Source organism: Cervus canadensis, chromosome 30 (genome assembly GCF_019320065.1).
Source record: "Cervus canadensis isolate Bull #8, Minnesota chromosome 30, ASM1932006v1, whole genome shotgun sequence".
Taxonomy (NCBI): Eukaryota; Metazoa; Chordata; class Mammalia; order Artiodactyla; family Cervidae; genus Cervus; species Cervus canadensis.
In genome coordinates this window covers 9,484,085-9,508,839 of record NC_057415.1, presented here as the reverse complement: position 1 = coordinate 9,508,839, position 24,755 = coordinate 9,484,085, and the positions used below count along the sequence as shown (strand labels likewise).

At 51.8% G+C, this 24,755-nt stretch overlaps 2 protein-coding genes across 2 annotated transcripts in view; one reads left to right on the top strand and one right to left on the bottom strand.

The window, feature by feature from the left end:
• Positions 1-7,166: 7,166 nt before the first annotated feature.
• Positions 7,167-9,271, top strand: ENHO (energy homeostasis associated). Its single transcript, XM_043453765.1, has 2 exons — positions 7,167-7,568; positions 8,495-9,271. Exon 2 carries the CDS (start codon positions 8,625-8,627, stop codon positions 8,853-8,855), a length of 231 nt encoding a protein of 76 aa, XP_043309700.1. The 5' UTR covers positions 7,167-7,568; positions 8,495-8,624; the 3' UTR covers positions 8,856-9,271.
• Positions 9,272-9,334: 63 nt separating this feature from the next.
• Positions 9,335-24,755, bottom strand: part of DNAI1 (dynein axonemal intermediate chain 1) — a 67,686-nt gene continuing 52,265 nt past the window's right edge. The window contains exons 14-20 of the mRNA XM_043453764.1: positions 19,333-19,422; positions 19,118-19,205; positions 18,488-18,567; positions 16,369-16,517; positions 16,164-16,263; positions 12,850-13,035; positions 9,335-9,654 (exon numbers count right to left, since the gene is read on the bottom strand). Coding sequence (XP_043309699.1) covers positions 9,556-9,654; positions 12,850-13,035; positions 16,164-16,263; positions 16,369-16,517; positions 18,488-18,567; positions 19,118-19,205; positions 19,333-19,422 — 792 coding nt within the window. The 3' untranslated portion in view covers positions 9,335-9,555. The remainder of the gene's footprint in view (positions 9,655-12,849; positions 13,036-16,163; positions 16,264-16,368; positions 16,518-18,487; positions 18,568-19,117; positions 19,206-19,332; positions 19,423-24,755) is intronic.

Here is a 24,755-nt window from a genome sequence, read left to right as displayed (position 1 = left end):
TGTTGTTTCTCCCTTGCTGCTTTTAATATTTGTTCTTTGTGTTTGATCTTTGTTAATTTGATTAATATGTGTCTTGGGGTGTTTTGCCTTGGGTTTATCCTGTTTGGGACTCTCTGGGCTTCTTGGACTTGGGTGGCTATTTCCTTCCCCATTTTAGGGAACTTTTCAGCTATTATCTCCTCGAGTATTTTCTCATGGCCTTTCTTTTTGTCTTCTTCTTCTGGGACCCCTATGATTCGAATGTTGGGGCATTTCACATTGTCCCAGTGGTCCCTGAGGTTGTCCTCATTTCTTTTGATTCTTTTTTCTCTTTTCCTCTCTGCTTCATTTATTTCCACCATTTTATCTTCTACCTCACTTATCCTATCTTCTGTCTTGGTTACTCTACTCTTGGTTCCCTCCAGAGTGTTTTTGATCTCATTTATTGCATTATTCATTTTTAATTGACTCCTTTTTATTTCTTCTAGGTCTTTATTAAACATTTCTTGCATCTTCTCAATCTTTGTCTCCAGGCTATTTATCTGTAACTCCATTTTGTTTTCAAGATTTTGGATCATTTTATTATCATTATTCTAAATCCTTTTTCAGGTAGATTCCCTATCTCCTCCTCTTTTGTTTGACTTGGTGGGCATTTTTCATGTTCCTTTACCTGTTGGGTATTTCTCTGCCTTTTCATCTTGTTTAGATTGCTGTGTCTGGAGTGGGCTTTCTGTATTCTGGAGGTCTGTGGTTCCTTTTTATTGTGGAGGTTTCTCCCAGTGGGTGGGTTTGGAAGATTGGCTTGTCAAGGTTTCCTGGTTAGGGAAGCTTGCGTCGGTGTTCTGGTGCGTGGAACTGGATTTCTTCTCTCTGGAGTGCAATGGAGTGCCCAGTAATGAGTTTTGAGATGGGTCTATGTGTTAGGTGTGACTTTGGGCAGCCTGTAAGTTGACGCTCAAGGCTATGTTCCTGCGTTGCTGGAGAATTTGCGTGGTATGTCTTGCTCTGAAACTTACTGGCTCTTGGGTGGTGGATGGTTTCAGTGTAGGTATGGAGGCTTTTGGATGGTCTCTTATTACTTAATGTTCCATGTAGTCAGGAGTTTTCTGGTGTTCTCAGGTTTTGGGCTTAAGTCTCCTGCCTCTGGATTTCAGTTTTATTCTTCCAGTAGTCTCAAGACTTCTCCAACTATACAGCACTGATAATAAAACTTCTAGGTTAATGGTGAAAAGATTCTCTGCCGTGAGGGACACCCAGAGAGGTTCATAGAGTTATATGAAAAAGAGGAGAGGGAGGAGGGAGATAGAGATGAGCAGGAGGAGAAAAGGGGGACTTAAGAGGAGAGAGACAGATCTACGCAGTTGTCTGTTCCCAAAGTGTTCTCCATAGCCCAGACACCCACAAAGATTCACAGAATTGGATTGGGAAGAGAAGGGGGAGGGAGGAAATAGAGGTGTTCTGAGGTAGAAAACGGAGAGTCAAAAGTGGGATAGAGTAATCAACACACTCCTAAGTAAAAATGGGAACTGAATATTGGATTCTTAAATGTCCAAAATTTATATCACATGCTGACAAACAAAGATTAAAAATCTAGAGTAGAGGTTAGACTCTTAAAAATACAATATTAAAAACAAAAACACAAAACTTTTAGAAATATATATGAAGTTTGGTTTAAAAATAGGGCTTCTTTTTTTTTTTGCAAGGTTATAGTGAAATGAAAATGAAAATTAAGGAGTAGTAGAGGAGTAATAGAGGACTTTAAAAGAAAATAAGAGAAAAAAAAAGAAAAGAAAGAAAAAACAAGAAAAAAAATTTTTTCCTAATTAAAAAAATCGTAAAAATATATGAAAATGAAAGTTAAGGAGTAATGGGGGAGTAATAGGGAATTTTAAAAGAAAATAAAACAAAGAAAAAAGAAAAGAAAAGAAAAAATTTTTTTTAATTAAAAAAAAAGGTAAAAATATATCTAGGAATTTCTCTGGGGCTGTTGCGGTCAGTGTGGGTTCCGTTCAGTTTCAGATAGCTCCTTGTTCCAGCTTACACTTCTCGATATCTACAGGCCCCTTCCTGTGTAGTCGGTGTTACCTGCAGGGATTTTAATCTGTTGCACCTGTCCTTTCTGAAGCAGTTCCCTTTGTTTATTTGGCTTCTGTTTGCCGGTCTCTTCAGTGCCTAATTTCCACCCTGACACAGGCGGGCAGAGGTGGTCTCTTGTTCAGGTTCGCTAGTTCCGTGGTGCTGCTGGGAGGTGGGGGTGCTGTTTTCCCCGTCTACGCTGCTCAAGCTCCTGGCTGCTCTATATGGAGCGTGCCCTGCATTGCGCCCGGTTCCAGCCCTCGGGTGTTCCACAAAAGCCTGGACTCGGTTGCACCTGCGTTTTGTGCCTTCCCCGACCCGAGCAGCTCAGGCCGCTAGGAGCTTGACGGGCGCACTCTCCCTGGGTGCAGTGCGCCTTCTTCCCTCCACGGCCCCAGCCTCAGTTTCCGCCCACGCCAGTCAGGTGCGTGCACCTTCTCTCCTCCGTCCCCAGCCCCAGTTCCCGCCGGCCAGTCGGGTGCATGCGCCCTGTGTCTAGCCATGACCCTCCCGGCGGATGTCGACCATCCAGAATCTCAGGAAGTCTTTGGTTAGAAACTGGAGGCCTGTTTGCAGTGTGGTAGGGGATGCCGTCTTTGGGGCCGAGTTTGCCCCTTTCCCCTCCCCCCTGCCTCCTGCCTCCAGCGGGGCTGGGCCGGTCTGCAGCCGGCTAGCTCCTCTGGACTTACTCAGACCCTTTGTTCTGCGAACAGCCGGCAGTGTGTTCGGGCCTGTTAATTTTCTCTCTCTTTTGCTGTCCCACAGTTTAAGTTGGTATCTCACAAAAGCTCCCTCCAATTGCCCTCAGGGCACTCAGACCCGGTCCTTACCCTAAGCAATGCCGCCAGCTCCTCTCCGTTCAGCCCCCACTTGCTGGTGGCGGATGCGGGCGTCTGGGGTACTTTTCTGCTGGGAGTTGCTTTTAGGCACGTAATCTGTGGGTTTTATTTATTTTTTTCCTCCCAGTTAAGTTGGGTTGCCCTCCGAGATTCAAAAACTCTTTCCGTAGACCCGCCAGTGCGAGGGTTTCCTGGTGTTTGGAAACTTCCTCTATTAAGACTCCCTTCCCGGGATGGGTCTCCGTTCCTAGCTCTTTTGTCTCTCTTTTTATCTTTTGTCCTACCTCCTTTCGAAGACAATGGGCTGCTTTTCTGGGCGCCTGATGTCCTCAGCTAGCGATCAGAAGTTGTTTTGTGAAGTTTGCTCTGCGTTGAATTGTTCTTTCGATGAATTTGTAGGGGAGAAAGTGGTCTCCCCGTCCTATTCCTCCGCCATCTTGGCTCCTCCTAAATAATATCTTTTAACGAATCCCTTTTATGCTTCAACTATTCAGAGTGGATTCCATTATTTGTGATAAAGAACTCTGACTGATAAAATTGCTATATTTAGTAAATCGCATGTTCCATCAATTATAAGAGGCAAGTTATTTGAATTACTAAATGAATAATATGAATCACTAAAAAAATAGAGGCTTGAAATAAAAAATAGAGGCTGTTACATGTCATTAATGGTAAGATATATTCTGATTTTAGAGTTGTTTAAATCAGAAAAAAATGTGCCTCTGGATCAATGAAATATGATATTAGCCAACGAAATTCTCCCCACCCCCACCCCAGATGAAATTGACAGATGGCTGATTTTAAAAGAATAGTTGTAAAAGAATAGTATCATCTGGGAGGAAAAATAAAACCATACCCAATCCTTATAAATGCAGAGATATGTGATTGCTCAATTCCAGAAAAATCCCTAAGACACCACCAGAAAGTGTAGCGCTAATCAGTTCAGTGTCCCATAGAGAAACCCTTCCACAATGGTGGTCTCAGAGCACTGGATAAGGAATCTCATTTTTGTGGGCAAAGCCTGGGGCAGCCAGATTGGCTGATGGAAGAACTCTGTAGTCAAAGAAGTGAGTCAACCAATAGCTGCCAAGAGATTTTCTAGTCCCATCATTTTCATTGTTACTCATGGCCAAAATACATTCTATTATGGCCACTATATAATGGCCACTATATAATTAGTGGCCACTATACAATGCTTTCTTTCTACTCCATTTTACTCTCTATTTCTTCCATCTCTAACTATCAGGAGGCTTTTATGTGGGTGGGTGGGGAGGAGTGGTTTAAAGGGTACAAAGAACATTGGTCCTGTGATTTAACCTCCAGAAGCAGCAGCTGGATGTGTCATTGAGCTGTCCTCCACGGAAAAGGAAGTTAATTTATTGGCATATATACAGTGGGATAGTTGGATTAAACAGGTGAGGGCATTTCTGGAGCCATACATATAGGTAAACAATGTGTTTGTGCTGTGCAAACAATGAACTATAGTGAACAAATGCCATTCTGCTTTTTCAGAATCTCTCTTCTTCTGCTCTACTCATCCCAAAGTCCATACAGTTATGACGGTAGGGCCATGTTAAGCAATCTGTTCCTCATCCATTCCTTGGCCCCAGTTAATTGGTCCAAGCCTCTAACTAAGCTGAGCCAATCAAAGTGCTTCCTGAGTAACATGCAAACTGCAGCCAAGAAAATGAAGCCAGTGTCTTTTTGGATGCCTAGACAGTACGATTTTAAGCTTTGGGGTTGTCTGAAGTTTTGTTTTTCAGCACATGGACCATAAGAGCATTGGAAGTCAGTCTTGGGGTGGGGATGACAATACTCAGGGAAGGCAGGGGATGGAAATGAAGGAGACAGGCAGAAAATAAGAGAGATGAAAAGTGGAGAGAGAAGCTAATGGCTTTTGTACCTATTAGTTTCAGTTGTTCTTGAGGCATCCTTGTCTTTAGGTTTCAGGTATCTGATTATAAATGTATCTTTTTGTTTAAACCAGTTCCTATTTTTCTTGGATGAGTTCTTTCACTCTCTTGGTTTGACTGCTACTCCTGTGCTAAAACTCACAAAATGTTATCTTCAACCTGGACCTCTCTCCTGCACCTCAGACCTGTTTATCCAACCATCTAGTGAACATCTCAATTGGATGTCCAATTGGCACCTGAAATTCAACATACCTGAAACAGAACTCATCACCTCCCCACCTCAAACCCCTGTTGAAACTTACTCCTTTTCCTGTGTTCTCTATCTTAGCAAATAGCATCATGGTACCACTATCACCGGGCTTCCCTGGCGGCTCAGCGGTAAAGAATATGGAACCCAGGTTTCCTGGGTTCCATCCCAGGGTGGGGAAGATCCCCTGGAGGAGAATATGTCAACCCACTCCAGTACCCTTGCCTGGAGAATCCCATGGACTGAGGAGCCTGGTGGACTTGAGTCCATAGGTCTCAAAGAGTCAGACACAGCTGAAGCATCTGAACATGCACACATGCATCCCTATCACCAGCCTGGGGGTTATCCCAGACTTTTCCTCCTTCTTACTCCTCATATCCAATAGGTTTAGGGCTCTAAGTCCTGCCAATTTTAACTTAGAGAATTGTATTCTCAATGCTTTCTTGATCTCTCCATTCCTATTTCCCTACGTCATTTCAATCCTTTGCCTACACTCTCAAATGCCTTCAATCCCTCCTTCTACCCAGCAGCCCAAATCATCCTTCTAATTTCTGAATATGATCACATTTACTCCTCTGTTCAAAATTTCTTCAGTGGCTCCCCACTGTCTTCTGGATAAAATCTAAACTCCTGCAGCTGGGTCACAAATTCACTCATATTACACTCAGATGTGCAATATTATTAGTCTTCTCTCTTTCCTAGAACTGATTTGATCTTGTTCACAGTGCCCCCACCCTGCTGGGTAACAGGAGCAGGGGAAACTAAAATTAATCCACTCTGGTAAATTCAGTCGGGTCTGAAAATTTATTTTAGACAGGTCTAAGTAACTCAGTAGGTTTGGATGACTCAGCCTTTCAGGTTGTTTTATCCTTCCCTGTCTCATTTTCAAGATAAGACTTGGATTTATAGAGATGTCATTGAGGGAAGGGGGTCCCTTACCCTGGTCCCTGGGGTTGTGTCACTTGGCATTTGCTGAGATGTGTCTGGTATAAACACCATCCTCAGAGGAAGCTATTACAGATGAGGAAGCTGAGGCTAAACTATTTTACACATGAGGAAGCCAAGGCTAAAAGAGGTTGAGTAACTTGCCCAAGGTCACAAAGTTAGTTAAGTGGCAGAACCAGAAATCAACACCACCCTGATTCTGCTTGGCACTTGGATTTGCATCCAGAAGTCCAGAGATAAGTTAACATTGGATTTGGGAGCACTGAGAAGACTTCACGGTATAGAGCTGTGCTTACCCATGGGAGAGCATGTCTAGTGGAATGAGAAAAGGGTCCATTCAGAACACTGAGGAATCACTGGCATATAAAGTAGGGTAGGAAGCCCTACCTGATGGCTCCTGCCCAAGCAGACCTTTCTGTTAGAAGAGCTTCTAAATGGAGGAGTCAGGAGCTTCTAGGACGGATAGTCATGCCTGATTCTATTCCAGCCACAGCTAAGCCATCCCTGAAAATACCCCATTCCCCTCTGTCCTAGGCTCCCCCATAGAAGGTCAGAGTACGAAGCCTGACCAATACTGGGTGGGAATTCAACATGTGTCAAAACAACTTATGTTGTCAGAGCTGCTCACACCTCCTGAGGTCATGGAATGTGGAACCAACCACAGACCCTCTGAAGTGGGGATGCAGGGTTCACATTCAGGTGAGAGTGGACGTGCGGGGTACAGGGGACTTCAACAACAGGAGGTTCGGTCTCCTCCCGGATGTGGTATCCCAGTGCCTTCCTGCAGATGAAGGGGTCAGAGACCTCTCGCAGATATGAAGGGGTGGTCCCCTCAAGTAGAGGGATACAGAGGCTTTGGCCTTTCTCAGCTTTTGGGTGTGCAGATCTTCCCGGTCAGGTAGGTGCAAGAAATCCCCGCAGATAGGCGGGTCCCGCTCCTGTCCCCTGCCCCGGGGGAGGGATCCGGACTGAATAACCCCTTCAGCCGGCTTCCCAACCCCGCCCCCGCCCGCACAAGGGGCGGGCCAGTCTGCTCCAGGGCACAACCAATGGCAAGGGAGCCTGGCACGGGCAGCCAATTAAATAGCGGCAGCGGCGAGGGATGGCTCCTCCTCCGGCAAGCCGCCGGCCGCGGCCTCCCAGGAGGCGGGGCTCCTTCGCTGTTTTTGCGGCCGGCGGAGCCTGGCCGAACCTAGCCGAGAGACCAGTCGAGCCCAGCCGAACGCAGCCGAACGCAGCCGAGCCTAGACGAACCCCGCGCCCAGACCGCCGCCGCCGCCCGAGCGCCGCCGTGCGAGCAGGCGAGCGGCCGCGGCCGCGGAGGAGGCGCCGCCCCAGGGGGAGGAGGTGGCCGCTCGCCGCAGACCGCCCGCGGCAGAGGCCGCCCCGGTCGCGCCGCGGCGGGAGCGGCCGGCGGAGGCTGCGCTGCTGAGGGGGAGGGTCGGGGGAGGGGACGTCACCCCTGCCCGCCTCCCGCTGCCCCCCGCCCGCAGGCCCCCGAGCATCATTCGGCGCCCAGCATCCCGCTAGCTCGGATCCTCCCTCGGGCGCGCACCGGGCTTAACTCAGGTAAGAGGGGCCCACCCACCACGGGCATGGGGGTTGAGAACCAGAGACGGAGATAAAGAGGCTTAAGACTCAGAGACACAGCCGGGGAGAAAGAGAGTCAGACACAAAGACAGACACGCGAGAGACGCTCTGAGAACTACAGAGACCTCACAGAGAGGGGAGAGAGACACGTCCACGGGGACAGATGGACACGCAGCGGGGAGAAAGAGAGACGAGAGCCACAGGAGACCTAGGCATACAGAGACCGATCCAGAGATAGACAAAGAAAGAGACTAGGAGAGAAAGGAGACATGAGAGACGCTCAGGACTCAGAGATGGGGACACAGGAGAGAGGTATAAAGAGAGCTACAGATGGGTACACACCGGAGCTGGGTATACAGAGGCCGAGGCGCACATCCAGGCAAGAACCGAGGGACAGAGTAAGAGCCAGACACAGAGACGCACGCACCTGACCTGGCGAAACAGCCTCTCCGAGAGGCGCACCTAGGTACACGGTTTTGGGTACACAGACCCACACACGCCTGCCAGGCCTCCACAAAGTTCCCTCTGTGTGAGCTGGCGCCTCTGGAGGTCTCCTGGGCCGGCTGGCTGAAGTCTTGAGAGCAGGGAGGTGCCCAGGCCACACCAAAGCTGGTCACAGTGCCCATCCTTCAAGGCCTTGGGCTTCCTCAAGCCCACCCGCTCCTACAGTTCTTCTGAGGGCTGGACGTTCAGTGGACAGGTCCAGGTCATGCCCACTCCGGCTTTCCCACTGGGGCCACACCCCCATCCAGGTGCCCAGAGCCAGGTCCTGGCTCAGTGGGGTGTTTAGACCTGTTGGGAGCCCGGAGGTCTGGGAGGGGGCTGTCTTCTCCACCCTCTCCCCCTCCGCCTCACCCTCCCCTTTCCTTCTCACCATACTTTGCCTCTGCTGTGTACCCCCACAGGCTCAGACATCTCCACTGCCCAGGGATCACTGACTGTGTGGAAGGCCGGCTGTCCCAGCGCCCTGCTTCGGCATGGGTCCTGCCGTTGAGGCAGCTTCTCAGCCTGTGCTCGTCTGAGGGTGCGCCCGTCATGGGGGCAGCCCTCTCCCAGGGGGCCCTCATCGCCATCATCTGCAACGGCCTCGTCGGGTTCTTGCTGCTGCTGCTCTGGGTCATCCTCTGCTGGGCCTGCCACTCACGCTCTGCCAACATCGACTCCCTCTCCGAATCCAGTCCCAACTCCAGCCCTGGCCCCTGTCCTGAGAAGGCACCCCCGCCCCAGAAGCCCAGCCATGAAGGCAGCTACCTGCTGCAGCCCTGAAGGCCCCTGGCTTAGCCCAGAGTCTGGGACTTAAGTCCACCCCACCTGGCACCTGGAATCGGGATCCCAGGGTCCAGCCGGCCTGGGGTCCAGAACTCAGAGTCCAGCCTGTGTGGAACTGGACCTAGCCGCCCAGTGTCTGGTCGGCCTGGCTCCAAGAGGGGCCCTGCTGGCCCTAGGTAGACAGGCCTGGGGCAGGGGTTCATGAGTTGGTGCTAGGGCCAGGGCCATCTGGACTGTGTTCCATCCCAGCGGTCGGGGGTGGGGTCCACCCTCCCCCTAGGCCAAGCGCCTCTCGGCCCTCAAGGTTGGGGAAGCAAACTAGAATCCATGGCAATAATGGGAGGGTGTCCAGGCTGGGCCCCTCCTCTGGTCCTCCTACTGTTTGCTGGATAATAAATGGATCTAAGGCTCTACCCTAAGATTCTCTCCTCTTCCTGGGGGGTCCTGCTGTAGCAAAATTAAAGATGTGGCTGGACTTCCAGAGACAGGTTTATTTGTGCAAAGTAAGCGAGGGTAACAGGGGTTGAGGACTGAGTCCTGGGGTGAGGTGATGGGACCAGGGCCAGAGCAGGGGGCTGGGACCTGATCAGGGGTAGTTGTCAGACACATACTGGGTACTAAGGCTGGGCTGGGGTACCGGGGTCAGGGGCTACAAGTACTAGGTTCAAGACATGGGCCAGGTTCGGAGGCCAGGCCCTCAGGTCTTGGTTTTCACTTCCCTCACCAGGTTCAGCAGTTTGTCCAATTTTGCGATCTCCACAGCTGGCCCCTTCTGTACTTCCTGGCCCTTCTTCTCCTGGGGAGAAGTACACAGTAGGGAGGACTGGTGAGGGAAGGGCCACCTCTCCCGCCTCCCAGCATCACCTCCTCAGCCCAGCTTACCCCAGCACTGCCGCGCCCTCTCCTCCCAGTTAGCTTCTGGACCCCTGCCTCCCTCTCCTTCCTGGTTAGCGTCCAGACCTCTGCCTCCCCCAACCTCTGCAGGATCCTTCCCCATCTCACGTTCGGTGACCAGGGCCCAGCTAAGGCCTGGAAGAAACATCCAAGTCTTGTTTCTGAACCTCAGATGGACATGGAATCCTGATGGTGGGGGCAGCAGGGAGGGGGGCAAGCCAGGAAGAGCTGTAGTCCCAGACCTCTACCGGTCGGGACCACCCTTCCTACAGGAAGCTCTCTGGCTGAGTCCTAACAAGGAGCTAAGGTGTGTGTGTTTGTGGAGGGAAAGTGTGGACAAAGCCACAGGTGCTCTTACCCAGTACTCCCAGCTCAGGCAGGGAGTGGGGTACCATTTGGGGCCAGGCCTGCTGTGTCGGTTATTCCCAGGTGGGGGAGGGTGTCAGGAGGGCAGATGGCACGTCCCATGTGGTTCCAGATGTCCTCAGCTGGGACTGTCCCCGAGAACAGCGTGTCTTGAATTAATGACCCCACCACCCACCCCTGGCCACGGCGTTTCACATGTGGCACAGTGGTAAAGAATCTGCCTGATAATGTAGGAGACACAAGAGACGTGGGTTTGACCCCTGGGTCGGGAAGATCCAATGGAGTAGGAAATGGCAACTTACTGCCTGGGAAATCCCATGGACAGAGGAGCTTGGCACGCTAGTCGTGGGGTCACAAAAGAGTCAGATATGACTGCGTACACACACACACACACACACACACACACACTTGCCTACAGGGCACTCTCATCCGTTCGCTGGTAAGCTGGGCCCTGAGAAAACGTGCTGGGCCCCTGGGTGTGTGTGACTCCGAGGCCTGAGAGCTCCTTGGCAGACCAGCACCAGGGCCATCCTCCCTTCTGTCCAGCCAGCGGGGTGCGGGCTGGGCTGGGGGAGCTGCCATTTCTCGCCTTCCCTCTGTGCCCGAGCCCCCTGCCCTCTCAGCCACCTGTGCCCAGGGCTCACTGGCACCTGCCCCAGCCTTGCCTGCTGGGGACCCAGCCTGGATCTGGCCATGGCTGTGAGGTGGGGGGAGAGGTGGGGCCCGCGGGCCCTTTTCTGGCCCATCTTGGCTGCCGACACCCGGTGGAGCTCAGATTTCCTCTTGGCGTGACTCCTGCACCTGTTTCCAAATCTGTCTCCCTCTCCCCTCGTGGCACAGCGCCTTTGCCCCTGCCCCGCTCACCCCCACACTCGTGAGGCAGAGGACAAAGATGTCTCTTTCTCCCTTCCCTCTCTCTCTCCCAGGTTAACCTCATGTTCTCTTTTCACCCTCACCTCATCTCCTGGGAGTCAGGAAGCCTGGCTTTCAGTTGTTAACTCCCTATATGACTCTGGGCAAGTTCCTTGCCTTTCCGAGCTACAGCTACCATCTAGACAGTAGCTGGGGAAAGCAGGCCTTGACCTTTGGTGGGCTCTGACACCAGTCACGGGATGCTCCTTGGGCTGGCAGTCAGGCCTCTGTGGCCCAGCCCTCTTGGGGAGATCAGGGAGACTGCAGCCTGCAGAGGGGGGCAGGAGGGATGCCCACAGGACTTCCTCTGGCCCGAGTCACTTGGCTGCTGATAGAGTCAGGTGGCAGTTTCACAGGAACTGCCAGTCCATGCAAGAACTAGCCCCCAGCTGTCACCTGCTCAGGTTCCCTGACTTCCAGGTACCCATGTCCTCAGATCCTCAGAGATATTGATGCTGACCCTTGCTCTGAGGAGTTGAGACTGTGGAAGACCCTTGCCTCTCTGGGTCAGAGTGGGCAAGGCAGGCCTCCCGCCACATCTACTACCTTCAACGTGTGATGGCCGTCCCCCAGCCCCCAGAGGTCACCACCATCCCTCCCACGGGGCTATCCAACTCTACCAGCTTAAGCCTGGGTCTTGCTCCTCACTAAATCAAGAGCAGATTTTATCTGTTCCACAAATTGTAATGCCTTCCTCAGGCTCCTGGAGGCCAACTAGCAGGGCTTAGCAGAGTTTAAGACCACGCCCAACCCACCCCCCACCCCCCCCAGTCCCACCCCACCCCCAGCCCACCACAGCCTCTGGGCCACAGCTGCAGGCACTCAGCAGCCTTCTGAGTATTTATAGCCAAGTCCACCCCCTCCCCCAGCTGGCTACAATTACAGGCCAGGCCAAAACCCCAGCCCTTGCCTCCCTGGCCATGGTGGGGAACAGGCCAGGCTGGCGTGAGAGGGTTAGTGCAGCAGTGCCTGCCTTGGTGGTGGCACATAGGGGCAGGTGTCAGCAGTTGAAAGAGGCCCCTGCTGTTTCCTCAAACTGCAAGTAAAGGCCTCAAATGGCAACCCGGGGGTACAGTCATCAGGGTAATGTGGCTCAGCCCCAGCTCAGCTCTGACACTGGTTCAGAACCTAGCAGGGAGCAAATTCTCTCCTAGCACCCAGATGGACAGGACTGGGATCTAGGGTTTCGGATTTTTAAGTTGAACCCTTGGGCTCTGGATTCTAAAGTCTGGGTTCTTAAGTGTGAATCAGGACTCTGAGATCTAGACTTTGAGGTCATGGCTCTGGGCTCTGTGGCCTGTATTCAGAGCCCTTGGGCTCTGGCCAGGATCTCTGGATCATTCTAGATCCCAGAAAGGAACCAGAGCTCAAAAGGAGGACTGCCTAGCTACTGACCTAGTTACCCTCCTCATGGCTCATTTCCTGCTTCCTGTGTGGACCCACAGCTCCCAGTTCAGGGACCATTGAGGTTGAAGCTCTGTGCAAGCCCAGCGAATGACCGGAAACTAAGCCTCGAGCCCCTGCTTGGATAACATCAAGCAAGCCAATGATGCCCATGTACTTCCCCCAGACTTCGGACTCTAGTCACCTGCTTACCTGTTGTCTCCACCTGGGGCTCAGATTCAGCGTGTCAGAACCCATCTGTCCCCCTACAAACCTACTTCTATGGTCCTCACTTGGACAATGACACCACCCTTACCCTGGGCCTCCAAAGCCAGAAACCTGGGGCTATCCCCTGGCTTCTCCCCACCCGCCTCCCCACCATCCCACCATCCTGGAGACATTCTTTTGTGGCAGCCCGAATTCCCCAAGACCGTACCTTCGGCATCTTTCGCAAGTTGGGTGAGAGCTTCAGGCAGGTGACTTGCCCTCGGTCATCGCCCACAATGATGATGGGGTGGATGGGGTTGAACTGCACGTGGGTGAGCTTGTTCTTCTTTCTGGCCACCACGGGCTGGTTGCAGATAGCCTCATACTTGTTGATGGACAAGTCAAACACGTGGGTCTGTGAAGAGGTAGGTGTCAGCACAATCAGGGAAATGGGGTCCCTGTCCCGCCTCCCCCCAACCAGAGGAACTGCCCCTGGACTTTCTGGAGCTGGAGGCAGTAGGAGAGGCGATTTGTATCTCTGTTTGTTTTTCCTATGGTTGAGGGAATGACAATAAAATGTTTAGGAGAAAATTTAAGTCTCTACGGAATTAACAGTAATAGCAGCTGCCATGGATGGAGCAGTTACAGCTTCCCTGGTGGCTCAGATGGTAAAGAATCTGCCTGCAGTGCAGGAGACCTGGGTTCAATCCCTAGGTTGGAAAGATGCCCTGGAGAAGGGAATGGCAACCCACTCCAGTATTCTTGCCTGTAGAATTCCATGGACAGAGGAGCCTGGTGGTCTACAGTCCATGGGGTTGCAAAGTGTCGGACACAACTGAGCAACTTCTACTAGACTCTGAGCAAGCATGTTACCTGGTTGCATCATCTAATTACAATAGTCACAGCCACTCTATCAGGTAGGTTCTGTTATTTTCCACATTTTATAAATGAGGAGATGGAGGCTCTTAAGCCTAACTTGCCAGTAAGTAGCAGAGCCAGGGTTTCTACCAAATGAATATATGTCAGGTGCTTGGACAGTGCTTGTCATATAGGTGCTGAACAAATGTTGGATCTTATTTTTACTGCACTGTAAGTCCAAACCATTAGCAAGTTTTGCCTAGACGACTATGCAGCATGCTAACTGGTCTTCCTGCTTCATCTCCTCCCCTTCTCTTATCCATCCTCTATGTAGCAGCTAGACTTAACTTTTAAAAATCTGGAATCCTCCAATAGTCTCGCTGGGTATGCTACATAAAAATTCTGATTCTTTAGATTCTGCACCATTTGCTCTCATCTCAGGCTCTCAGCCCTCTGCCTGCTAGATCCCGGCCACCCTAACTTCCTGTTCCTTAAACCTTTCCAGCGTGTTCTCCCCTCAGGGCATTTGCACTAGCGGTTCCTTTGTCTGGAAGGCCTCACTCATCTTCACCTGACCCTTTTGTGTGACCCAGCTCTCTACTTGAATGTCACCTCTTTAAAGAAGATTTCCCTGATCACTTTATCTAAGAGACCACCCAGTCCTTTCCTTTTGCATCACTCTATTTTTAAAGATATAACAGCTTTGAAAATGGAAGTGTTAGTCACTCAGTCATGTCTGACTCTTTGCAACCCCATGGACTGTAGCCTGCCAGACTCTTCTGTCTATGGGATTTTCCTGGCACGAATGGGTAGCCATTCCCCTCTCCAGGGGATCTTTCTGACCCAGGGATGGAACCCAGGTCTCCTGCATTGCAGGTGGATTGTTTACCATCTGAGCTATCAGGGAAGCCCCATAACAGCTTTGTGGAGATATAATTCATATACTATACAATTTACCCATTTAAAGTATACAATTCCCATTTTTTAGTATATTCACAGTTATGTAACCATCACCACAACCAAGTATAGAACATTTTCATCACCCCAAAACAAACCCTTATACCTATTACCAGTCATACTCACTTTCTCCCAACCCCTCTCTCCCTAAGTAACCACAAATCTACTTTATTTCTGTAAATTTGCCTATTCTAGACCTGCATAAATGGAATCAGAAAATGTTTGGTCTTTTGTGACTGGATTCTTAATTTTTTAAAAGATTTTTTTGATGTGGACTATGTTTAAAGTTTTTATTGAAGATGTTACAATATTCCTTCTGTTTTCTGTTTTGGCTTTTTGGCCAGGAGGCATGTGGGATCTCAGCTCCCTAACCAGGGATCAGACCTATTCCTCCTGCATTGGAAGGTGAAGTCTTAAACACTGGACAGCCAGGGAAGTCTCTGAGACTGGCTTCTTAAACTAAGCATGCTTTCAATGTTCATCCATGATATAGCATGTATCAGTAGTACATTCCTTGTTAGTGCTGAATAATACTTCTTATGGATAGAGTACTTATTGTTTACTCATTCATCAATTACAGACATTTGGGTTGTTTCCACTTTTTTGGCTATTATGAATAATGCTGCTGTGAACATCAGTGTACACACATCATCCTCTTTTGATCTCTGCCTAGCACTTAACTCTATCGGGGGTTTGGTTGTTGTTTTCTATTTCTTTCCCTTCACTGGAACATAAGCTCTGTGAATCACCTGAATCACCAGGCCCTGGCCTGGAGTTGGGAGCCACAGTTGGCCCTTGGATAGACATTTGTTCAGCAAATAAATGACTGACTTAAGGGTGATGCCTTAATACACTCTATTCTTTCCTAGCAGGTGCCTCTCAGCTTACATCAAAGTCCATAAGTAAATTATGTTGCATAAAAACTTTCCCACAAAAAAATTTCCCCACAAGCTGTTTTTGAGCTTTCACCAATTCTTATTGTTGCACAGACCCCTCCCATCTCCCCTCTCAGACTCAGCTTGCACACTCCCAGGGATGGGGACCTCACTACCTTTTAGATGCTATTTCGACCACAGATTGACCCTGGTTTATAAGTTTCTCTTTACATCAAGCTGGCACCTGCCACCCTGTAGCTCCCTCCCCATGGCCCTGAGAAGACAGCTCCTCCTCATGGGATCTTATCTCCCATCTTGCTCTCTCCTTCAAGGAGAGCTCCATTCTCTCCTCCAGGCCTCATGGGATGACAGACCCCTCTTTTATTTATTTACTTTTGGCTGTGCTGGTCTTCTGCCTGTATGCGGGTTTCCGCTAGTTGTGGCAAGATGGGGCTACTGTCTAGTTGTGGTGTGCGGGCTTCTCATTGCAGCAGCTTCTCTTGTTGAGGCTCACAGGCTCTAGGCATGTGACTTCAGTAGTTGCAGCATGTGGATTCAACAGCTGTGGCCCACAGACTTAGTTGCCTCATGGCATGTGGAATCTTCCAGGACCAGGGATCGAACCTGTATCCCCCGCGTTAGATTCATAACCACTGGACCACCAGGGAAGTCCCTGAATGACCCGTCTTTTGACAGGGCCCCGAGTGGCCTGGCCCTTGAGGATACACAGAGTCCTATGTTCCGCCTTCCCCCAGCTGCCCTGGGCCTGGGGTGGGCCCTCCAGGAGGGACGGCTGAGATGGCTCATCCTGTCTTCAGTAAGGGGTCAGAAGGGTCAGGAAAGGGGCACTTACCTTCCCGTTGGTGGTGACTGCTGCGAACACAGTGGACGAGTACGGTGCCCAGGCCACGTCGCCCACAGCTGAATTGAGGTCATAGATGAACATCGGGGTCCTGCAGTGGGGAAGGGCGGAGAGCAGAGAGATCAGGGGGTTCATGGTGCCAGAGCCCTGCCGGTCCCTGCCCAGGGTGCAGCCCGAGGGAGGGCAGGCCCCTCACTTGATGGTGTGGTCCCATATCTTCACTGTCCAGTCGGAGCTGCAGGACATGAAGACCTTGGTGTGGTAGGGGTTCCAGGACACGGCATCCACGGCCATGTTGTGGGCATCGTAGGTGTCGAGGAACTGGCTGGAGTAGGATTTGGAGCACTGGGGTGGGGGTGGGGACGCGTGAGTGGGAGCGGTCAGCCACCACTTCCCCAGGGGGCTCTGGAGGGTCAGATCCTAAGATTCCTCTTCTGTCCCCACCCTGCCTCACTGTCCCAGCTGAGCTGGGGCCAAGCTCTTGGCTGTTCTTCTCACTCTCAAATCAACCAGAGAGAAAGGAGGGGCTTAAGGGACTGGGGTTTGGGTGGGCAGGGGAGCCTTCCTGGAGGATGAGGGAAGTCTGCCCAGAGGATTCCAGGCCAGGCAGAAGTGGCCTTTCCTCCCTGAGGCTTCCCTGGGAGCTCAGCTGATAAAGAACCTGCCTGCAATGCAGGAAAGTGAAGTTGTGAAGTTACTCAGTCGTGTCCGACTCTTTGCAACCCCATGGACTGTAGCCTAACAGGCTCCTCCGTCCATGGGATTTTCTAGGCAAGAGTACTGGAGTGGGTTGCCATTTCCCTCTCCAGGAGATCTTCCCAACCCAGGGATTGAACCCGGGTCTCCTGCATTGTAGGCAGACGCTTTACCATCTAAGCTACCAATGCAGGAAACCCTGGTTCAATTCCTGGGTCGGAAAGATCCCCTGAAGAAGGGATAGGCCAACCACTCCGATATTTTGGGGCTTCCCTGGTGTCTCACATGACCAGGGGATCACAAAGAGTCTGACACGACTGAACGACTAAGCACAGCACAGCCCTGAGCCCAGGCAGAGCAGGTCTAGGGGTTCTGGTGGAGGTGTGGTCTAGTCTGTGTCCACGCCGAGTCCTGTGGACAGCCCTGGATCCACCAGCAGTCCACAGACAGAATCCTTGCAGCGGTGGTAAACATCCCACCTTTCTCAGGTAGGGGTTCCCCTCGTGGCTCAGATGGTAAAGAATCTGTGGGAGACCTGGGTTCGATCCCTGGGTGGGGAAGATCCTCTGGAGAAAGGCATGGCAACCCACTCCAGTATTCTTGTCTGGAGAATCCCATGGACAGAGGAGCCTGGCGGGCTACAATCCATGGGGTCGCAAAGAGTCAGACATGACTGAGTGACTAACACTTTCACTTTCATTTGCTCACGGAACAACAAGTGCAGAGCCAGGAACAAGTCCCAGTCTCAAGATTTCTCATTTGGTTTCCTGCCCTGGCCACTGTGCCCTTCACTTCCTCCCTCCAGGAGACTGAGTGACTGACTGGTCTCTTCCTGTCTCCCGCAGCTACAAGGAGTGGTGGAGAAGGGGGGGTGGCGACATCTTTTGCATTCAGATCGGCTCTGCCTGGGCCTCAGGGGCTCCCGGGAGGCTGCCTGTAATTAACATTCTGAGTTTCTGCGCCTAAGAAAAGCTTGCAGCAGAGCTATTTCTGGATGGATGAAGGTTCAGAAGGATGTTCACCTACTAACACTGAGACCTGCAAAAGCAGGCCACGAAGTTCCACCCCACCACCAGCTGGGAGGAACCCGGTGTTTAGAGATAGGTTTTCTTGTTACCCAGCCTTCAAAGCTCAGCTCAAGTTCATATCTTCTCTAGGAAGTCTTTTCAGGATGTTCCAAACCCCCCCTCTTCCCCCGAAACCCCGGTGCCCAGCTCTACCTCCTTCACTCCCAGGCAGGGAGCAGGACGTGAGGGAAAGCTGCTGGGCTGGGCTAAAGTCACCCTCTAGATTCTTCCTCTGCTTTCCTGCAGTCAGCCCCTCTTCCTAACACCCAAGCAGCTCAAGAAATGCATTCTGGGAGGGGACATGTGTATGGATACCTCTGGCTGATTCATGTTGATGTTTGGCAGAAACCAACACAATACTGTAAAGCTATGATCCTTCAATTAAAAATAAACACATTTTTTAAAAAAAGAAAGCAATGCATTCTCTTTCTCCACAAAGCCTTCTAGAACTGATGAGCCCTGAGATCCATCCGAATATTGTCTGTAGAGAATGACAAACTCCCAGGTCCAGTGGCCCTGGAAGGAGCTGGCATCGGCGCAGCGCCGCCTCACCTTATAGATTTTCCCCTCCTCTGTGCCCACTAGAAACAGGTAGTCGATCTCTCTGTGGAAGTCAAAGGCAGTGCCGCAGCCTTCGGGAGAAGAGGGAACCACTTTAGGCCAGTTCTGGAAGGGAGGGAGGCCCCCAGCATCCTCTTCTACCCAGTAGGCCCTCCCCTGGGACAGCCTGAGTCTGGGTCCTATGAGGGCCAGAGCCAGCCGGGCAAACAGAAACTGGGTCCCTGGGCTGCTGCTAGAGCCCGGCAGTTGGGACTCTGCACACGGGCCAGGGCTTCTGCAGACAGGAATGGGGCCTGGATAAACAAGGTGGGGATTGAGTTAAACAGGGTCGGGGTCAGGGTAAACAGGGACGGGGTCTGCAAACAGGGATATGGTCTGTGCAAACAGGGATACGGTCTGCATAAACAGGGGAGGAATTGAGTAAACAGGGATGGGATCTGGGTAAACAGGGGCCTGATCTGCATAAACAGGGAGGGTCTGCAGACTGCTCAGGACCAGACTTTCTCCTTACCCCCTCCTACCCGGCAGGAGGGGAAGTGGGGTGTGCAGAGAGAGAGAGGACCAGACCTCCTGAGCCCGGGTGATGTGGCCGGGCTGGAGGTGAGGTGCAGGGGCTCTTACCCACTGTGTGTATCTGCAGGCCCTCGAGATCTTCCGTGGTGCTGCCCTCCACCTTCAGCTTGATGACATCAGTGTGAACCAGCTCGCTCTGCGGTCACACAAGGAGGAGAGGTGCACCGGTGGGGCTCGACCAGCAGGGTTGGAGTCCCCCTGCCATTTGGCTCCCCCCACTTCCCAGCTTCACCCCTGCGTGACCCTTCCTGGGAAACACGCACCTTCACGAGCGTCCAAGACACGATCCTGCCATCGGATGACACAGAGAAGAAGTTGAGGTTATGGTCCATGTCATCCTTCTGCCACCTGACCTGCAACGTCCCACACTGTGAGCTCTGGGGTCCTGCGAGGGTGTCGGGTTAGGGCTGCGAATGGAGCAGGGCTCACTCGAGGACCCTTCTGAGGCCCAGAAGCCAGTTCTGGGAGTCCATTTCCTAGGGTCCCATGATGGGCCCGTCCTCCCTCCTCACTCACCACCCCCCCGACCCAGAGCATCCTGAGGCAATGTGCCAATGGGGCACTGCCCTGGTCCCCGGGCTCAGCAGTGGAGGTACCTGGTTCCTCTCTGTGTTGGCTGCTAGAAGCCCTGTTTTTTTGTTTGTTTGTTTAGAGAAACTTGTTATTAAATTTTATTTTCATTAAATACGTACCTTTTTCCCACCCTCACCCACATAGAGGGAGGAACAGAAAGCCCCCAGCCCTTCCATTTGTGGGATTCCATGTATAAAACCTGAGATGGTGAGGATGAAGTATAAAAATATTGCTTACAAAGGGAAAGACAGTGTCCATTGTGACCTTAACTTTCAGACACCCCCATCTGCAGGCCCCTCTTTGCTCCTTTAGAAAAACTCCTGGGAATCCGTTTGGATGTAGGACAAGCCTTTCTTCTGGTGGGGTATGCGGGGGTAGGGGAGGCGTATGTGATGTGAGTTGACCAGTTGTGTCTGACTCTTTTCAACCCCATGGTCTGTAGCCCACCAGGCTCCTCTGTCCATGTGGATTCTCCATGCAAGAATACTGGGGTGGGTTGCCATTCCCTTCTCCAGGGGATCTTCCCGATGCAGGGATCGAACCCAGGTCTCTTGCGTTGCAGGCAGAATCTTTACTATGTGAGTCACTGGTGGAGGGGGGGAAGTGAGGGGATGGGACGGGGAACGGGGTGGGGAGCTCCCAAACCCCAACACAGAATAGGAAGCTATTTTTGTAACAAGTTGTTAGAAAGCAGTGGCTCTGCGTTCGACCTCCTTATGTCGAAAGCCCATCAACCAGCTTCCTCATTTCTAAAACAGAAACCATAATAGCATGAGTTTGTTGTAAGGAATAAATGAAATAATGAACGTGAAGCTCTTAGGTCAGAACACTGCAGATATTAAGTGTTCAATAAGTAATAGCCATCATCCTAGGAATCAATGTGCCAAGGTTCTTGGGGGGCTTTTTCCTGCTTGCTTCCCTCCCCACCCAGGCTTGGTTTTTCTCCAGGTAGCCTTTCTTCTGTTACCACCTTCACTTCACCACTAGCTCCTGTTTCTAAAATCTTGCTCCCAGCATCTCAGATATGAGCTGCATTTCTCCAACTGCAAATTGGGGTTAATAATCCTTCCCCACCCATCTTCTCTGGGCTGGAAGCAAACATATGGGAAAGTGTTTTGGAGACAGAGCTGTTGTCTTATGAAGATGACACGCTTGAGGCTCAAGTTTCTGTTGCCAGATGTGGAGGCCCAGCAGAGCTGTGTCTGGGAGGGCTGGGGCGGGGCTGGGTGCCCAGAGCTTTCCAGACTCCAGGCCTCCTGCTCTGGGACCACCATCTTTCCCCTGTCACAAGGAGAGGCCCAGCGAGGGCGGATGGGACCCCAGGGGTGCTGTCTGTAAGCACAGTTGTAACCTGGCTCTTGAGCAGCGTACGTGGGGGGGGGGGCAGTGTGGAGGGGATTTCTTCTCCAGGGGACCCCCCCCCCCAGGCCTGGCTGTCAGAGCTGCAGGAGGCAGACCTCGTCCTGCCTGGGCCTGTCGGGGCAGGCTGCTCTTCTGTGCTTTCACCAAGAGGCCTAGAACACCACACAGCCTGTGAGGCACGTCAGAGCAGTCCTGATGCCGAGACAGCTCCCTCTTCTGTGTAAAGGGGGGAACGGATGGGGGTGTCAAAGGCCAGACAATAAGAGGCACAGGGGAGCTGCAAAGGGAAGTGTTTAATGAGTGGCTGCTGGCGCGCATGGAAATTCTATTTCACACCCCACTTAGCAGCCTGATGCCCAGTCGGGGGTGGTGCGTGTATTTGCAGGTGTGTGTGTATGTGTGTGTGTGTGTGTGCAAGTTGCACACATGCTCCTGGAGTGGAGGTGGGAGGGTAGGAATAAAGAGGGCATAGAGGGGGCAGGTGGAAGTGGGATTGAGAGAATGAACGAATGCCCAGGAAGCAGGCGGTAGGGAGGAGACAGAGGCCTGCATCACTGATTCCTTCTCTTCTGCATTCTCTCATCAGGGGAGGCGTGTTTCACGCCAGGGTCTTTTCATATCCTTCCTGCCTCCTACCCCAGTGTAGCAGAGGATACACACACACACACACACACACACACACACACACACACACACATATTCTGCAGAGCGCTGCTGGTTGGGGCTTCCCAGCCGGGCCTAAACAGGACTACGCTACCTAGATGGGAGGCAGCCTGTGCCATGGGACCAGAACCCTGTCCCCTTTGGAGTCCCTAGCTCCAAAACTTTCCATGGCTCCCTGTTACCAACAGAACAAAGTCCTTCGGCCCCCAGCCTGGCTTTTGAGATCAAAAACAATCTCTCTGATTTCTCCCAAGACATAGTCCCTTGAAGAAGGACCTAAGACCCTGATGTCTCTGACACCTCCTTCACGAGCCCCGGCTCTCCTTCAAGCTCCCGGATATACAACCAACTGCCTGTAGGATGCCTCTTCTGGCTTCTTGTATTAACTTCTGGCCAGAATTCTGCGGCATCCTACAGGCTGTCCCAAACCAGAATTTCAGGCACCATCACCAACTTTCCCTTCCCCCATAGCCAGCCAGTCACTTCCTTCTCTTGATTTTACTCCTCAACAGCTCTCAATCCTATTTTCTCATTTTCATCTCCGCTGCCCCTGTTGTGGCTCAGTCTAAAGCTCTTCTCATGCTGCGGCTGGAAGGTATCTCCAGGACACTGCATGACTGTGGGATTTCTTTGCCCCCAAATCCTCTGATGGTTGGACAGTGATTTTCAAATTATGCTGGGAGGAGCTCTTGGGAGCCTTGGGAAATTAGCTCAGGGGACATGGGGAGCGATGATAGGGGACCCTCAAGCAGTCAGGACTCTGATCTTATCAGAGCAGCCCCACTCTCATCTTTATAATACATTGAGCTTCTGTACTTCACTAACACTAGGCTTCCCAGCTGGCACTCGTGGTAAAGAACTTGCCTGCCGATGCAGGAGACTTATGGGACATGGGTTCGATCCCTGGGTCGGGAAGATCCCCTGGAGGGGGATCTAGTATTCTTGCCTGGAGAATCCCACAAACAGAGGGGCATGGTGGGCTTTACAGTCTGTGGGGTTACAAAGAGTCGGACACGACTGAAGCAACTTAGCACGCATGCACTAACACTTCATTTGAGACCACTGACATGTGGAAGCCAAGCTTCCTCCTTGCCGGAGAAGCACACTCAGGACTGGGCACTTAGGCTCTTCTCAGGTCCCGCTGCTCCTCCCTGTCCTGCATGCGGTGCTCCCCGTGGTGCGTCATTTCCCAGCAGGCCCCTCTGCTTGTGCCCGTGTCTTTCTGGCGCACGTGACCCCTTTGCAGCCTCCTTCATCAGTGCACACTTCCTCATGCTTCACAATTCTGCTCAGGTGCTTCTTCCTTTAGGAAGACCTCCTTGGCCTTCCGGTCCCTGCTTCTCATCCCCCGGCACTCTGGACAATCCTCAGCCCTCCTTGACACTTAGCACACGCCCTATCTGCTCAACCTTGGCTGCTGTGTGTCCCCGCCAGGAACTCCGGAGACCAAACCCTTGAGCATCGTCAGCCTCCAGAGGGGTGGACAGGCAGCAGTTGCTGAATGAATGGATGAATGAAGAGACGAATGAGGAAGCGGGGAGGGAAGGAGAGCAAGCGAAGGAAGAGAACAGGAAGTCGTTAAAGGAGACAGAGACAGGCAGGCCCCTCCCACGTCACAAGCCCTGATTCCAGCCAAGAACTCCGAGTCTTCAGTTTTGCAAAGGCAGCAGCCCTGTTCTCCTGAAAGGATGGTGGGAGAACAGAAGGCCACCCTGTCCAGTCTCCCTGGCATCCATCCAGGGAAGGGGGAACGGTCTCCTGCGAGCCCCACTTCTCTCTCCAACTTGCTATTTGACTCTGAGAACAGAGGAGAGAGGGAGTAGGCTGGTTGGCCGTGGCCTCTCGCCCTCTCCTGGGCTTGAGGAGAGTCAGGCCACCCTGAGATGCTCTGCGCTTGGCCGGGGGTTGTGTGTTCGAGCTGGCAAAGCAAGGGCAGGTCTGATGCTGCTTTAGTTTGATCAAAGCAAGTCTTTTTTCTCCCTGGGCTTTAATGTCTGTGCAGACATTCTCCCCGTGTCTGGAGCCCTGAATGCCTGGACCCGATGACTCGGGAGGTAGGCTTTCCAGAGGAGAGAACCCCTGAAGCTGCAATTCTGGCTGCGGCTTTGGTTGCGGGGAGGGTATTTGGTGGGAGGAGGTGCCTCCTTCCTGTGCCCCAGATCCGGGTAAAGGATGAAGCTGAGAGGCCCCCACTTCCCCTGTGCCTGGACAACCCTCCTTCTGCTCAGGCCTGTCTGGGAGCCAAAAGCCAGGGCCTGGGCATCCACGTGACTCACGAAGTTCAGGGTCAGACACGCAGGGGTACAAAGCCCGCCGGCAGACCCCGTCAGGTCAGGGGGCAGAGGACAATGAGAAGACAGACCCCCAGCACTGTCTGAGCCCCCCAGAGGCCTTGGGCAACTTGAGACAGAAATGTGTGCTTAAATAAATGCTGGAGAGGGTGTGGAGAAAAGGGAACCCTCTTACACTGTTGGTGGGAATGCAAACTAGTACAGCCGCTATGGAGAACAGTGTGGAGATTTCTTAAAAAACTGGAAATAGAACTGCCATATGACCCAGCAATCCCACTTCTGGGCATACACACTGAAGAAACCAGATATGAAAGAGACACGTGCACCCCAATGTTCATCGCAGCACTGTTTATAATAGCCAGGACATGGAAGCAACCTAGATGCCCATCAGCAGATGAATGGATAAGGAAGCTGTGGTACATATACACCATGGAATATTACTCAGCCGTTAAAAAGAATTCATTTGAATCAGTTCTAATGAGATGGATGAAACTGGAGCCCATTATACAGAGTGAAGTAAGCCAGAAAGATAAAGAACATTACAGCATACTAACACATATATATGGAATTTAGAAAGATGGTAACGATAACCCTATACGCAAAACAGAAAAAGAGACACAGAAATACAGAACAGACTTTTGAACTCTGTGGGAGAATGTGAGGGTGGGATATTTCAAAAGAACAGCATGTATACTATCTATGGTGAAACAGATCACCAGCCCAGGTGGGATGCATGAGACAAGTGCTCGGGCCTGGTGCACTGGGAAGACCCAGAGGAATCGGGTGGAGAGGGAGGT

Bases quoted from the DNA above. Each gene is read 5' to 3' on its own strand.
- ENHO (XM_043453765.1), top strand. From the start codon at position 8,625: ATGGGGGCAGCCCTCTCCCAGGGGGCCCTCATCGCCATCATCTGCAAC.